This window comes from Musca autumnalis, unplaced genomic scaffold (genome assembly GCF_047663935.1).
Source record: "Musca autumnalis isolate F117 unplaced genomic scaffold, ASM4766393v1 scaffold_5, whole genome shotgun sequence".
Classification (NCBI taxonomy): Eukaryota; Metazoa; Arthropoda; class Insecta; order Diptera; family Muscidae; genus Musca; species Musca autumnalis.
The window spans coordinates 99,322,640-99,338,188 of record NW_027412088.1 but is presented as its reverse complement, the minus strand read 5'-3'; the positions used below and the strand labels follow the sequence as shown (position 1 = coordinate 99,338,188).

The 15,549-nt window shown below is 34.9% G+C and overlaps 1 protein-coding gene across 2 annotated transcripts; it reads right to left on the bottom strand.

Moving 5' to 3' along the window:
* Positions 1 to 6,280: 6,280 nt before the first annotated feature.
* On the bottom strand, positions 6,281 to 14,942 carry LOC141406034 (ATPase inhibitor mai-2, mitochondrial). 2 transcript variants are annotated; one of them, XM_073991043.1, is made up of 4 exons: positions 14,604 to 14,942; positions 10,599 to 10,657; positions 9,906 to 10,053; positions 6,281 to 6,772 (listed from the first exon to the last, which is right to left on the bottom strand). In XM_073991043.1, the coding sequence occupies exons 1-4, from the start codon at positions 14,610 to 14,612 to the stop codon at positions 6,644 to 6,646; spliced, it is 345 nt and encodes a 114-aa protein (XP_073847144.1). In that variant the 5' UTR covers positions 14,613 to 14,942; the 3' UTR covers positions 6,281 to 6,643. The 2 variants fall into 2 exon arrangements, with proteins under 2 accessions (XP_073847144.1, XP_073847145.1); XM_073991044.1 differs by lacking the exon at positions 14,604 to 14,942 and adding an exon at positions 10,781 to 10,886.
* Between the last annotated feature and the right edge of the window lie 607 nt (positions 14,943 to 15,549).

Sequence of the window (15,549 nt, the reverse complement as noted above, 5' to 3'; positions counted from 1 at the left end):
AAGCAAATGATTGAAACAGCTTCTCTTTTTTCAATGAATTACCAGCGACCCGAAACATTTTTGCAAGTATTCTACTTTCTGCGAGAAATTATGCATTTAGTGGAATGATATGGAAACATTCAAATTGAAAATCTAACGAGTTTTCATTCATGTTTTCCAAAATATTCAATCAAATGTGAAAAATTATTAGTTTTTTAAATTCCAATAATTTATAGACATTTCCTTGTTTTGTTTACATTTACGTTGACACTAAGGTTTACAAACAAAAACAAATTCCTTTGTGGTTGTTGTTCGAGTGGTATTTGTTGTAGTAATAACTTTACCTTATATTTGTTCTACCATGGTTTATTCCAATGAAATATAAAAAAAGTTCACGCACAAATTGATTTTAAAAAAATTATTTTTTAAAAAAATATATGAAATGAAAAATTTTTTTTTTCAAAAAATTATTTTTTGTTGCACAAATTAATAAATATAATCCTACTAATAACTATAATAACGTTTATTTCATTCAAATATGAAAAAAGTCGCGAAAAAAGTCACTTTGAAAAAATTTTAAATTTTTTGTTTTTTCGTTAAAAAATTATATTTTTGAATAAAAGCGTTTACGATATTTTTACGATTCTCAGAATTGAAGAAAAATAGTGAGAAATAAATTTTATGTCATTTTAATTATCTCATGTGGCTCTAAAGTTTATTTTCAATTACACTGTACAACACAAAAAATAATTACAAGATAATTCGACCAGATTATGAAAGAGGACCGAAAAAAAGAAGACACGTGTATCGGTGTTTTGAAAGTTTACGTCGGGAAGTAACCTAAAGAGGCGGGGCAAGTTCCGCCCATCTCTACAGGTTTTGAAAATTTCGACATCAGATTCCTTGGAATCCTTGAATTTTAGGTACAAAGTGTCTTTGGCAATATTACTGACAACAATGCGGGGTATCTTTTTATGAAAAAATTAACCCTCATGCGAGTCACTAAACGGGTCTTTTTGGTCACTTTTTTCAAAAACGTTTAAAAACTCCTTTAAAATGTGATCGTATCGGATCAAAATGTTCTACAAAATTATTTGTCATAAAATTTTATTATAGGCCCCCGAATACTCCAAAACTCTAAATCGTACCTAAACGCCAGGAATCTGTCAAAAGTAAAATCACGTTTTAGGGTTAATGTTGTACTTTATCTGAGTTTATTAAGTTTTGTCCAACAAAACTTCATTCTAGTTGGAAGACGTCAAAGACAGAAATATTCTCCATCAAATTTCAATATAAGTCTCCGAATAAATGGTATATGTATTTGCAATATATATCAAGAAAATATATACATCAATTTTGCCAACAAAACACCCAAATATTTTTTGAATAAACTAGTTTTGTTCTTTTTTTGAGTTGATGCATGAAAGTAACATGAAATTTAGTTTTAGACGAAATGTGTTAAAAGAAGAAATATTCTACACAAAATTTCACTGTAAGTCCTAGAACAAACTAGATATCTGAGTAAAATATTTTGTTAAGAAAATGACGTTACAAAATTAGATATTATAGGTAGAAGTTATTTGTAAAACTTTTAAACTCTTAATTAAAATTTATTGCATACTGAGTCAAAATCTCCTATAATACCGCAATTTTTGGAGGTTGTGTCAAAAAAAGAAATGTTCCAAATCAAATTTCATTATGAGTCTCTGAACAAAAGAAATTTGTAGATATAACATTTAACATCTCCAGAAGCTTTCGCTTTTTATATATGACTTGGGACCATATTCTACCGTTTTTATTTACATTTTCGTTATCTAAGGCCACAAAATATATTTTATTGAAGTTTTTTGATAATAAATTCTTTCAGAAGATTATGTGTGCTCGATCCAAACTGTTTTTGAAATATCTATGGTTTATATAGTGAAAATATTGATAACCCAGATCGGACATTGAAAAATTACGTATTTTAGTACTATAAACTAAAATAACGTCATCAGGATAAGTCATAGGTTCCTGATATTGTAAGTGAATATGCGGGGATTGTCTACGGCTATTGTCCAGTGAATATATATCTGACATACGAGTCCTAAAATCCCTGGTTTTGGCATGGTCCTGAATACTCTAATGATGGCAGCTACTCTTGCTCTGTTAAAATTGACTGAATTAACCCTTGAAATCGAAATAACTAGCCATATCCTAACTAAATTTGTTATGATCATTCATGATACACACATGTATGTCAGTTCCTAGGGTTAATTCAGTCAATTTTATCAATGCGGGTGTAGGTGCCATCATTAGAGTATTTAGGACCATGCCAAAACCATGGATGTTAGGACTCGTATGTCAGAAATATATTCACTAGACAATAGCCGTAGACAATCCCCGCATTTTCACTTACTATATCAGGAACCTATGACTTACCCTGATGACCTTATTTTCGTTTATAGTACTAAAATACATAATTTTTCAAAGTCCGATCTGGGTTATCAATATTTTCCCTATATATATTCACCATAGATATTTCAAAAACAGTTTGGATCGAGCACACATAATCTTCTGAAAGAATTTATTATCAAAAAACTTCAATAAAATATATTTTGTGGCCTCAGATAACGAAAATGTAAATAAAAACGGTAGAATATGGTCCCAAGTCATATATAAAAAGCGAAAGCTTCTGGAGATGTTAAATGTTATATCTACAAATTTCTTTTGTTCAGAGACTCATAATGAAATTTGATTTGGAACATTTATTCTTTTGACATAACCCCCAAAACGTGCGGTATTTTAGGAGATTTTGACTCAGTATGGAATAAATTTTAATTAAGAGTCTAAAAGTGTAACAAATAATTTCTACCTATAATATCTAATTTTGTAACGTCATTTTCTTATCAAAGTATTTTACTTAGATATCTAGTTTGTTCTGGGACTTACAATGAAATTTTGTGTACAATATTTCTTCTTTTAACACTTTTCGTCTAGAACTAAATTTCATGTTACTTTCATGCATCAACTCGAAAAAAGAACAAAACTAATTTATTCAAAAAATATTTGGGTGTTTTGTTGGCAAATTTGATGTATATATTTTCTTGATATATATTGCAAATACATATTTCATTTATTCGGAGGCTTATATTGAAATTTAATGGAGAATATTTCTGTCTTTGACGTCTTCCATCTAGAATGAAGTTTTGTTGGACAAAACTTAATAAACTCAGATAAAGTACAACATTAACCCTAAAACGTGATTTTACTTTTGGCAGATTCCTGACGTTTAGGTACGATTTAGAGTTTTGGTGTATTCGGGGACTTATAGTAAAATTTTATGACAAATAATTTTGTAGAATATTTTGATTCGATACGATCACATTTTAAAGGAGTTTTTAAACGTTTTTGAAAAAAGGGACCAAAAATACCCCTTTAGTAACTCGCATGAGGGTTAATTTTTTCCATAAAAAGATACCCCGCATTGTTGTCAGTAATATTGCCAAAGACACTTTGTACCTAAAATTCAAGGATTCCAAGGAATCTGATGTCGAATATTTCAAAACCTGTAGAAATGGGCGGAACTTGCCAAGACTATTTAGGTTACTTCCCGACGTAAACTTTCAAAATGCCGATACACGTGTCTTCTTTTTTTCGGTCCTCTTTCATAATCTGTGCGGGGTTTCTTGTAATTTTAAAAAAAGTTCGATTTTGTTGTACAGTGTTATATATCTGTTTTCAGTGACTTCAAAAAATTGTCCATAATTTTGATAAATTCAAATTTTAAAATCATTTTGTGCGTGAGGTTTTTTCACCTAATCAACTTATAATTAAGATTTTATGTAATCTTATGGCAAAACTCATCACGCTATGATACAGGGATATGAGGTTGTAAAAAAGTCATAACCCTAATGCGCAGCCTTTGCCGTTTTCCTTCTCTTACAGAGTTTCGTGGGGTGGGCTCAGTCGAAATCGAACCCATCCTGAACCGAAATTCAGTTTTCCCTCACGTTCTCTAAGATATAACTCCGCAGGGGGTCAACAGCCACTCTTGCAACCATCCCACCGTCCTCGTTACAGGGTGCTAGACTTATAACAGTCCAGCCCGATGTAGTGAGGTTGGATTTTTCAATCTTAACATCCTCAGCAAGAGCTCTTTGTCCACAGTAGGTGGGGAAACCCAGGCTGAGAGAATATTCCTGGACGGAATATCAGATAAGGAGACCGCCGCAAGATCAGCTCCTTCCCAAAGTGCACCAAAGCCATCAACTGCCCGAACGAGGAAATCTCGTGATTTCCTGTTCAGGCGGTTAATCACCTTGACACCCTTTCGTAAGAAGGCGCTGCCAAACTGACGATCCTCCTGATCTTCCGGTCCAGAAACTATGGCAGACCGATTTCAAATAGCAACCAGTGGCTGTCGCTGATTCTCCCATTAGGGTCATCTCTGTCGATGATTGCCACTTGAAGGTCTTCTTCATTCGCCATTGTGGCCGGTCTATTGTATGTCTTTTTGCGTCCTTGACCGTGCGCCTTGGAGTTAACTTTTCCAAAGGAGGTGGATGCCTTTGGAGATGCGTTCTCAGTTGCTCCCCCTTGGTTGTACGCTCAACGGCTGCCGCATACGAGGTTGATGGTTCAACCAGCTGAGAAGTCATCGTCTTCTTAGGTGAAGGCTGTGGACCCTCGGAGGAACGAACGCGCTTCACAGATTTATGCTGTGGGGCATTGTTCGTTCCACCAGAAGACAATGTTTCCTTAGCTGACTTTACGATCTCCCTGTTAAGACCAGCATTTCCAACCGCTTCAACTTTGCTTTTCGGAGCAGAATCGGGCTTTGAGGAAGAGTCCTTTACCGGTCGAGCACCCTTATGGGTGCCCGTTGGTTTGGGGTGCACTCAATAGCCGTTTCCATTACCTTTCGGCTCGGGTTAGTCTTCGGAACAGAACACATTTGCCAGAGGCAGTGGGCTTAGCCGGCTCTACTACTTTATTCAGGAGGAAGATCCTTTCCACCTGGAGCTCGCGATGAAATTCACGTGGGTAAGTTCTCTCGAACTTCCTTATGAATTTCAACTTACCCCTAATTAGGTGGAACTCCCTCGCCGAATGCATGTTCGCATCTCTCCCTACGAACTTGCGAAGATAGGATACGGCACGTCTATAGTGCTTCGCATCAGATGCTTCTCGTGCAGATGCAACCTTTGAGTCGCTGCCCGTTTTCGGGGTCTCATTAGATTCCCCGTCGTCGGACATCGTTTCAGTTGCCGTCTGCCTTTGAAGCTTATTGTCGGCATGTGCCGACACAGGACCAGTCGGAATCGGACTTGCCTTCGGTTGGACATCAAGGTCCGTACTCCCTTCGTTAGAGACACAGCAATCTTCCTGCGTAGACTTGGCCGGAATCACCGTGGTGTCCAGCTCATCATCAGTCAGGGTTAAATTATGTAACTCACTATGCTCATCCGGAACAAGCCTGTCCAGCTGGTCGAGGAGTTCCCTACTGGTACTGGTTTATTAAGTTGCCGGCTTTGTTCAGTCAGACTGTCCTTGACAACTTCTAGGCTGTGTGCATATTGTCCGTCACCACCAGAAACTACCGTCTCGTCAACCGTAGGCTGAGTTTCCCTAGTCCTGGTTTTTCCCCATTTCATTTTATTTTGGCGTTGCCGAGTTGCCATCATTAGGTTTAGAGTTGTTTTTGTTGATTTTTTAGGATCTATGTGTCATTAATTTATATAGCCCTCCAATACTATGCCAAGGACTTGACAACTAAGTCTATACGGCATTGAGGCACCCATGTTTCAACGAGGCTCCGTACTAATACATTTGGTACCCTAACTGCAAACCTCGGAACACCGATAGGCACATGTTCGCCTGACACCCAGGCATTAGGGGATCTATAATTCGTACGGAACCGCTACGTGGATAAACTTTGGTCGGTCCCAATTTCCCCCATTAAGCTTCCGCATCGCGCCAATACTGTTATCCCTAGCGGGGCACCTCGGTTTAAATCAACGAGTAGCTGAAGCATATAACTTATATTCGTGTCGTCTTTGTTCTTAAGCAACAAAGCTGAGATATAAAATCAAACATTTCAGAATCGTTTAAACATTTCCAATAAATATTTTCATAAGTGTACTACCTTGCTTTATTATTTATTATCTAAAATTCAAAATTAATTCTTATCTTGCCTGCATGCATTTTCACTTATCTGCTCCCCACGAAAATACCAAATGCACTGGACGCAAACCACGCAAATTCGAAAACAAACATTTTTGCAAAAAATACAACAACAATTTAAATAAATACCTTAATATTTCATTTATCAAAAATAAGTTTTATTATCAAAACAATATTTCACAAGCATATCAAATGCCAAGAATACAAAAAACAACAAAAGAATTCGTTAAATTAAGACAGTGACAATGTTTGACTTCTGCAAACTTTGTAAATTTCTCCAAAAGTCTATTTTTTTGTTGTAAACTTTTATTAAATAAATTACTTTTTAGTTACGTTTAAGTGCAATAAGCTATAGGCAAATCGTGTTAAGGATCATTGATATCATTGCAATATAAGGTTGTTGTAAAGGTGATGTTTCGCAAAAACTTTAAATTCGGCCATTATTGTTTGGAACATTGAGGAAACGGCCATGGAGGGAGATGCATTTGTTTGTGCACATTTATTTGCTCAAATTTTCCAAGAATTTCTTGTGGCGTTGAATGGCTTCCTCGTGTTCTTTAATTTGTTGATGATGGAATTCAGCTTGATGGATTTGGTCGTTCTTCAAACGTTCCAATTGCTCTTTTTGCTGGAAATGAAAAACATTAAAAGATTATTTCTTTAGGAATTTAAATGAAAACGGGATGAGTATATAATTAAAATCTTTTTGACGATCAAAAAACTTAGAGGATCTTGACATGATTAATTAGAATTAGAACAAGTCAAAAATCCTCTGTCCCCTCAAGAAGTCATTCTGTACTATTTTTATAGGATATCGCAGAGTGCATCAATGGGATTAACCCAGATATGCCCAAGGCTTGATAGTGACCATGATCATTTTTTACACAATTTTTCTATATTTTTCTCACAAAAATTAAAAGTTTTTGTACTGGGCCCCCTCGAAATGGTGTCCAGATGTATTTCTAGCTATATCCTTCAGGTCAGAAATAAAAACGTTACTTTGATAAAGCTGACATGTCATGAAAACAAGAATTTTTTGTGTTCTATATATAGGACGTTGGGCATATCTGGGTTAATATTAATAACCTAATGACTTAGGACGGTTATACTAAATTGATTTTTCATTTTAATTTAATTTATGTTTGCATGATTTAACATTTTAAACATATCAAATCATTACTCTATATCTTTGCCAATATATGACATATCGCACGATAAGCATTTGCGTGATTCATTGGTAACATGTATTTCATCATAAACTTTTAGTCTGTATAAAATTCTAATCAATTATAGATATCAAATATTAGAAAGAAACTGACGAAAACACCTCAAAAATTGCATCAGGCAAAATTATTTTCGACAGAATCGGCTAAGCTACTTTTGAAGATGAAGACAATTTTATACCGATAATACAGAGTAAATGCAGACGCGCTTAGGAACGAATAAAAAACAAGGAAATCTCGCGATTTCTTGTTACGGCAGTTATGACCTTGATGCCCTTTTTAAAGTTGTTGTCGTACTGATGGTCACCCTGATTTACCGTCATGTCAGAAACAGACCGCTTGCGATAAGCTCTCTCGTTTATAGCCACTTGTAGGTCGTTAGCGGGTGTCATTGCGTCGCACAGTGTCACGACCTTGGCCAAAAATGGTCAAAATCAAGTAATTTGGAATACAAATTTATTGATGAGAATTTATAGTAAACATTTCAATTTGAAGGAATTTGAATGATGGTATTGATTTGTCAAGTAGTTTTGTCCATGGGAAGGTTCAAATCCGATTATTGTTGGAAATATGTATTTTTGTCGTTATTTTACATACTAAAATTAATAACTTGTATTATGCTCCAAAATTTTAATATTAAAAGTAATTTATTGTTCTAAAATAAATTTAAAATTTTTAAAGTTGCTTTGAGTGAACAAAAATGGATTTAATTTTTATTGGAAGTAAATAGTGATCATGTGGTGTATACAGCTACCCAAGTCTGTGGTACTTAGTACATCGATGCAGACGAACATGTCATTTCTTTTCTGCGACCACCTCACTCAGGGGTTACCCTCTATTTTAACAAAGCGAACCGGACCTATGCAGACAAAATTCAAGGTGAAAGTTGTATGCCCCCAACAAAGACTAAATACCAAATTTCAGAAATTTCGGTGTAATAATGAGGCTAAAATCTTCAAAATACCGATAATTGGGAGGTACCGTTCTATGGGGGCTATATCAAAACGTGGACCTACACCCAAAATTCTCAGTTGGAATGTTTCATACTAACTACCAAGACTAACCACCAAATTTCAGTAATTTCGGTTGGTCATTATGACTAAAACTCTCAAAATACTGAAAATAGGGAGGTACTGTTCTATGGGGGCTATTATATCAAAACGTGGACCGACCATCCCAGTTTTTGTCCTGGAGATTGTAAGTCAATAATAGGTACGTGTACCAAAATTGATGCACCTACAACAACTCCTTCTATTTTTGGCCACAGTTAATATGAACTCACGACATAGTGCGTCGTGTCCATGCGTCTATTGGTTGACCACCCGAAAAGTCATCGTCTTCTTGGGTGAGGATTGGGACCATGTGAACTTTGCCCGCTTTCTAAGATGATGATGGTTTCTTGGTCCAACCACGTTGACACCGCCGCAGCTTTCTAAAAGGCTTTGACTTGAGCAACTTGTCCACCTGAAGTTCGTGTCAGGGTACGTTTTTCTTCATGTTTGTACCTCAGTTTGCTTCTGATGATGAAGGCCTTCTTCTCAGAATGTACATTCATCACGTTTATAGTGCTTTGTATCCTTTACTTCTCTGGCAGATTTTTCCTTAGGGTCATTGACTGTTGTTGAAGCCTCGATGGATTCCCTATCAACAATCAATGATCTTGTTGCATCCCGCATTTAAAGTTTTTTTACCGGTATGTGCCGATATATGATCACCTGGAACTGGGCTTGTTGCCAGTTGAACATCTGAGTCCATAATCCCTTCCACCATCCTACTCTTATCTACCCCAGTAGACTTGTCTGACACAGTGGAGTCCAGATCGTCGCCAGTTAGGGTCAAATTGAGTAGCATGTCCTAGCTCTGCTATTCTGGAACAAGTCTTTCCATTTGCTCGAGGAGTGCCCTATTTGGTTTCTCTAAGCTATCTTCAACAGTTTTTAGGGTCCCGTGTCGGCTGTCCCCGCCCAAAAGATCGATCCTGTCAGCAGTAGACCTGTTTCCAACATCTAACTATATGACATGACTATGTCTGATGTGTGTGTGTGATTGGATAGCTTTATGATCTGCTGCCTCCACATTGTGAAAGGCTGAAATTCTATTTGACTGATGAGGTGATGAGACGGACGGACATCCCCTCTTTAGACTAAAGGCTGAGGGTTAAAAAAGGTTGGATACACAGGTGGATATTGCTAAAGCGATTAAGAATTTAAGACAGATTAAGTATTTAAGTATATATATTCCAATAAGATAATATACATACATACGGAATAAAGAGGTTATTATATCTTTCATTCGATGGTGGAGCATTTTTTCTTATAGATTTTTGGACGAAAATTCCCAAAACGTCAATGACATTCCCCCTATTGTATGTATGTATATATGATGTACTCATATCGATTGTTTACTGCATATATGATAACAACAAAAATGTTGTTCCAACAAAAAGAAAACACTTTGTGAAATGTTTTCGATGACATCATTTGCCCTAACAACGGCCACGAACATTTAACATTATTCTACCAATTATGAATTGCCTACCTTTTTGTAGAAGAATTCCTCCTCACGGGCAGCTTCCATTTTGCCAAAGCTTCCACCGGCTTCGCGAATAGATCCGCCACCACCACCACCTTTTCCAGCACCGCTACCCAAATCCCCCAATTGGCTGGTGGAACTCATTTTGGCTACACTGTAGAATAACAATAACAAAAATAAACAAATCATTTTTTACAAATACGTATTATTTTTGCACATTTAGAAATAGACCTGCTAAATAATTGCAAATTAGAAAGACACAACTTGTTAGAAGTCAGGCATTTTTCTCCCCCTTCTCCAAAAATTCATAACGAAGAAATGTTATTTGAAAGACAAAGAAGATATGAAATGTTTGCTATGTGGCTGTTTGTGTGTGTGAACATTTTTTTTGCGTATTTTGGCTTTTTTATATATAAATTTCATATTTGTTTGTGGAAATTTTTAAATGGGGGACAACACAAAATCACTTAAGACAACAACAGCAAGCAACCAAGCAAAAGTGAAAACCACAACAGTGAGATTGCAAATATTTGTGCAGTCGAGTTGAATCACCCCTTCCAGATAAACTTGATGGATGGATGGCTAGAGATTAATTGCCTGACCTCCATTGATTTCAAATAAATGTTCACAAAATAAAAAACAACACAGATCTACAAGTTATAAAATAACAATTAAAAAATATCTATATTATATACTCACTTCAAGCCACTTGGATATAAACGTAAACTACGTCTGAGCATGATGATTATTAATAAAATCTGCAATAAATCAGAACAAAAATTCAAGTTACTGTTGCACCTATTTTTCCAACATGAGATTAGATATTGTGGTCTGATTTCTATTCCTTAAAAAGAGGTTAATTTTCTTTTCCGCCAACTTACTTCCAGAAACAATAAAGACTGACTGTAAATTGTAGACTGGACAAAACAGCCGGCATAAAATGGTTAAAAACTTGAAATGCAAATTGAAGGTATTGGAGAATTCAAATGATTGGCAATTTGTTAAAAGCGTATTGCCAACCTAGCCGAAATCATGAATGATGTTTAAAGCGGGGTACACACGATCAATTTTGACTGTCAGTTTTGCTCAAATAATCGGTTGCTTGCCAGTGTGGCCGTTTTCCTTTGACAGTCATCAGGCAACCACAAAATATTTTGTGGTGCTGGACTGTTTGGCAGTAATCGATAATTCCAAAAAATCGACAGTCAAACCGATCATGTGTACCCCGCTTTAAGTGGGGACTTGGAGAAAAAATTTGCCAAGAGAACCTTAGTCTTGTGCCAGACTATGAAAATTTTCATGAAAATGGTTTGAGCTTATGGGTAAGAAGGGAGAAAGGGAGCTCTTTCACCTCCGCTCTCTCCTAAAAGCTAAAATATTTTCATGTGTTATTTTCAGTGTCTGACACAAGAGTTATGCCTTGTTCAGACTGGCGGTAATTCGCTCTCTATTTGTTGTTCGACCCCAAATTACGATACAATTACTTCATTTCCCATACAAAATTTTGAGAACGAACAATGATTTGTGTACATTGTTCAATTTAAATTACTCTCAGAACGACGATAAAATATGTCCCATCTCTAACAAATGAGGGAATTTATCGAAATAAATTAATTATGACACAAAAAGTATAAAATTTAACATTCATTAAAAACCCAAACATTTTTAGAAAAACTGCAAACCATGAATAAAAAGTTAACGGTTTAACGACTAGTATACATTCAAATCATAGCAAATTTTCTCTTTTCTTTTATTGCAGTTGCATTTCTTGTCCATCGTTTCAAATTCGCGTACAAATTTAGAAACAAAAATCAAATTCCTGCCAGAAAGTCTGTATACCAAAAAGTTACTTTGGCAGGTGTCTCTCTCGTTAATTTTGAAAATAGAAAAATTAAAAAATGTGCTGAAAACACCAAAATTGTGAGGAAAAAATAGAAAAGATGAATGAAAATAATAGCTGTGTTCGTTTACTCAATAATTTGTACAAATTTGTACAAGTCCAGTAACTTCTTGTAAACGACTAAGGTCTTTTGCATTGTACTGTAGAGTAAACGAACAACTTCCAGTAACAATTTGTAAAAATTTTGAGTAAACGAACACACTTAATATAATTAAATATTAAATAGATATCTGAATGAAGAACAAATAGTTTTTCAGTTCATATCAATTAATTTTACTCGCTTTTTGGACGAAACTTTCTTTAAAATCAGTAAATAAAAAGTATGAAAATATGAATTGGTCTGTTCCTTTACTTTTAAAAATGGTAACAGTGGCAGAAAATGGTAAAAGTGGTAAATTGCTCTCATATAAATTGTATGCTATTTAAAGTAAGGGAACACTTTGCAGGTTAAAAATGGTAAGAAATGGTAACCTCAGGTAGGTAAAGGAACAGAGCAAATCATGTTGCTATGAATTATGTACCATGTCGTATGAACGGGTTAATTCGTGTACATAATTATAGCCCGTTTCCACGGTACGTCGTTCGTTCTCTATTCGTTGTTCGACCCATAACTACGAATAAATTACTTATTTCCCCACACAAAATTCTATGAACAAACGACGATTTTTCTACGTTATTCGAGAAGAAATACTCTCTGAACGACGAATAAAAAAAGTCTCATCTCTAACAAATGAGAGAATTTATCGAAAAAAATTAATTATGACATGTCTAAATTCAAAATTAAAACATTTGTTGAAAACACAAAAATTTGTAGAAAAAAAGAAAAAGATTAATGAAAATTAATGAACTAAACATTTTATATAGATGCAGAAGGAAGATGATTGTGTTTACTTCTTAATTCCACACACATTCCTTGTCCATTAGTCCAAAATCGCGTAAAAAATCAGAAACAAAAGGGAAACAAATAACTGAAAGTCTGTATACACAAACATTGCTTGGACATGTCTCTCTCTCTCTCTCTCTCTTTAATTTTGAAAATAGAAACATATAAAAATGTATTGAAAATACAAAATTATTCAGAATTTATGGAAAAAATGAATGAAATGTGTGTAATTAAATATAGAAGATACATTTGAATGAAAGTCTATTCTATTCGGTTCAAATTATCGTGCAAACAAGGAAACAAAAATTAAGAAAATGTTGTTTATGTTTCTGTTAATTACGAATGGTGTCGTGGAAACGGGTTAATTCGTGTACGTCGTCCGACAGGCGAACAACGTAATTGAAACGCTCGTGTGAACATGACATTATGAGAGCGAACAACGTGATTCAAATACTGGTATGAACATGGCATAAGAGAAGTTGTAACGAACTACCAATAAAGTAGGCCAGGGGCTCAATTCTGTTTCTATGAAAATGTGAAATGAAAACTTTTATAAAGGAAAAAAATTATAAAGGAAATATTTTTCATTTCAAATTTTCATAGAACAAGAATCCAGCCCCAGGTACATGGTAGAACAAATACAAGGTAAAGTTAATACTACAACAAATACAACTCAACAACAACCACATTGAAATTTGTTTTTGTTTGTAAACCTTAGTGTCAACGTAAATGTAAACAAAACAAGGAAATGTCTATAAATTATTGGAATTTAAAAAACAAATAATTTTTCACATTTGATTGAATATTTTGGAAAACATGAATGAAAACTCGTTAGATTTTCAATTTGAATGTTTCCATATCATTCCACTAAATGCATAATTTCTCGCAGAAAGTAGAATATGTAAAGGATCGGTTTTGGTTTTTGCTGGCGGTGGCACTAGAACTGAGTTTATTTTTTTATCTACGGCTTGAGCTCGTCGGTCGGGGTGGTTCTTTCCGCCTTAATCCATTTACATAAGAAAATAGTGCCAGCTGTTATAGTGGTTTCATTCTTAATAACTACGGATGGACACTTCCGGATGGATGAGTGTGTTTTTGGACGGACGGACATTCTTCAAATGAGTTTATATGTTAGGAAATGTTATGTAACGGAGGAATCAGCTGTTGTCGATTCTCCTGGCTATCCCACCCTCTACATGACCCTATTGTCGATCATCCTAATGAGATTTTCTTAGCCCTTAATATTTTTTGGAAAATCTCCCTTGGTTCCATAACCTATCTTCCCCTAAACGCCAGCTACATGCTTGTCCTTAATAAAATTTACAGACACATTTTGTTCACTTTCTACAATTTCAACTTATATTTGGTAGTATTATTTTAAATGGAGACAAAGCCTTATAAATATTTATATTCATATATTAATACGCTTATTACTAGTACAGTTCATTGTTTGCTTCTTACAAATAAACTAATTTACTTTGAAGTTTTACACCTAAACAGATATGTATTTTTTTAGATGGCAATATAGAAATTTCAAATTTACAATGTTTGTTCAAATTTAATGTGTATTTTCCTACTTTTATTGAGGTTGGATTTTTTTATTCTTTACTCTTTTAGTTATGATAATTGGTTTATCAGTAAGGCTTTTAACATTTTTGTCTATATTAGATTCATAATCATTTAAATTCGATCGATCTATGTGATTTTATAGTTTACTCTATTGTAATAAAGGGATTGATCGTTTAGATTTTACGTGTTCTTATATCGAGTACTGGGCTAAAATTCCCATTTTTTTATGACAATGATGCTCTTTGTATAAGTATAATGAAATTAAGAGGTTCGGGTACAGTCATTATTACTTTTCACCTTTAGTCTGCCCTTAGGCGTTTATTCACATTTCTTTCTACAGTACTGTACTCACTCTGACCATTTGCTTTCGATGACCAAAACAGCTTTACCACGTGGGTGAATAAAAGGGATGTGCATGTAACTGACCAAGTACAGGTGGCGGGCTCGGCAAATCAGTTCCTGGAGCCTTAGTAATGGTGCAATGAGAACTGAGATAATCTCCCACATGGAATATTTGATAATTCGCTCTGCGGCGTAAATTCAAGAATTAACGTATTTTTTAACAATTGGTCATAGATAATATTCACTTAGATTAAAATCTCAGTTTTTATCTCACTATTATCGATACCGTTTTTTTATTATCTTGATATCGTGGTAATGTCGTTTTTTTTTCCACTGCTCACAGCAAAGTGTTCATTGCCACCTGACATTAATCTTCTCCATCCTCTTTCTTTGTTAAGGTCAAATGAAGAACGTTATTCTTAACTCCCTTTTTATACAACCAATCCACAACATCTAATCCCGTTTTATACAACGATAGGATTACTGCGGTTAGACGAGTTTCATTATAATACGACTATGCCCCGCTAGATGGTCACGACGTTATTATTGGACATTTAAAATAATAAAACAAATCAAATAAATTCCCTGTCAAAGTGAACGTCACAAAGCCAGATTTTGTATTCGACAGCTCTGGAGAAACAAAATTTGGGAAATACATTGTTCACTTTTTACGGGCTAGACCAACTCTTCGTTTACACAAGACCTTTTTACTCCCAGACGTCCGTCATATTTTCACAAAATTTGGTTAAAAAATGCTTGTAAACAAAATACGTGATGTAGTAATTGTCGTGTGTAAACAAGGGGTTAAATCAGACGTCTCGTCCGTATTCTTGACAATATCTGTGCGTCCATCATAGAGAATCACTTTTTCAGTTTCATGTATTCCAAAGTAAACAAACGGCTGTCACATTAAATTTGTAAACAAACTTCAGCTGTTATTATATGCAAATAGTGGC

Coding starts and splice junctions, on each gene's coding strand:
- LOC141406034 (XM_073991043.1), bottom strand. Junction 10,054..10,598: donor TTATATCCAAGTGGCTTGAA/GTGAGTATATAA, acceptor GTTATTCTACAG/TGTAGCCAAAATGAGTTCCA. Junction 6,773..9,905: donor AGGAATTCTTCTACAAAAAG/GTAGGCAATTCA, acceptor TTTCATTTCCAG/CAAAAAGAGCAATTGGAACG.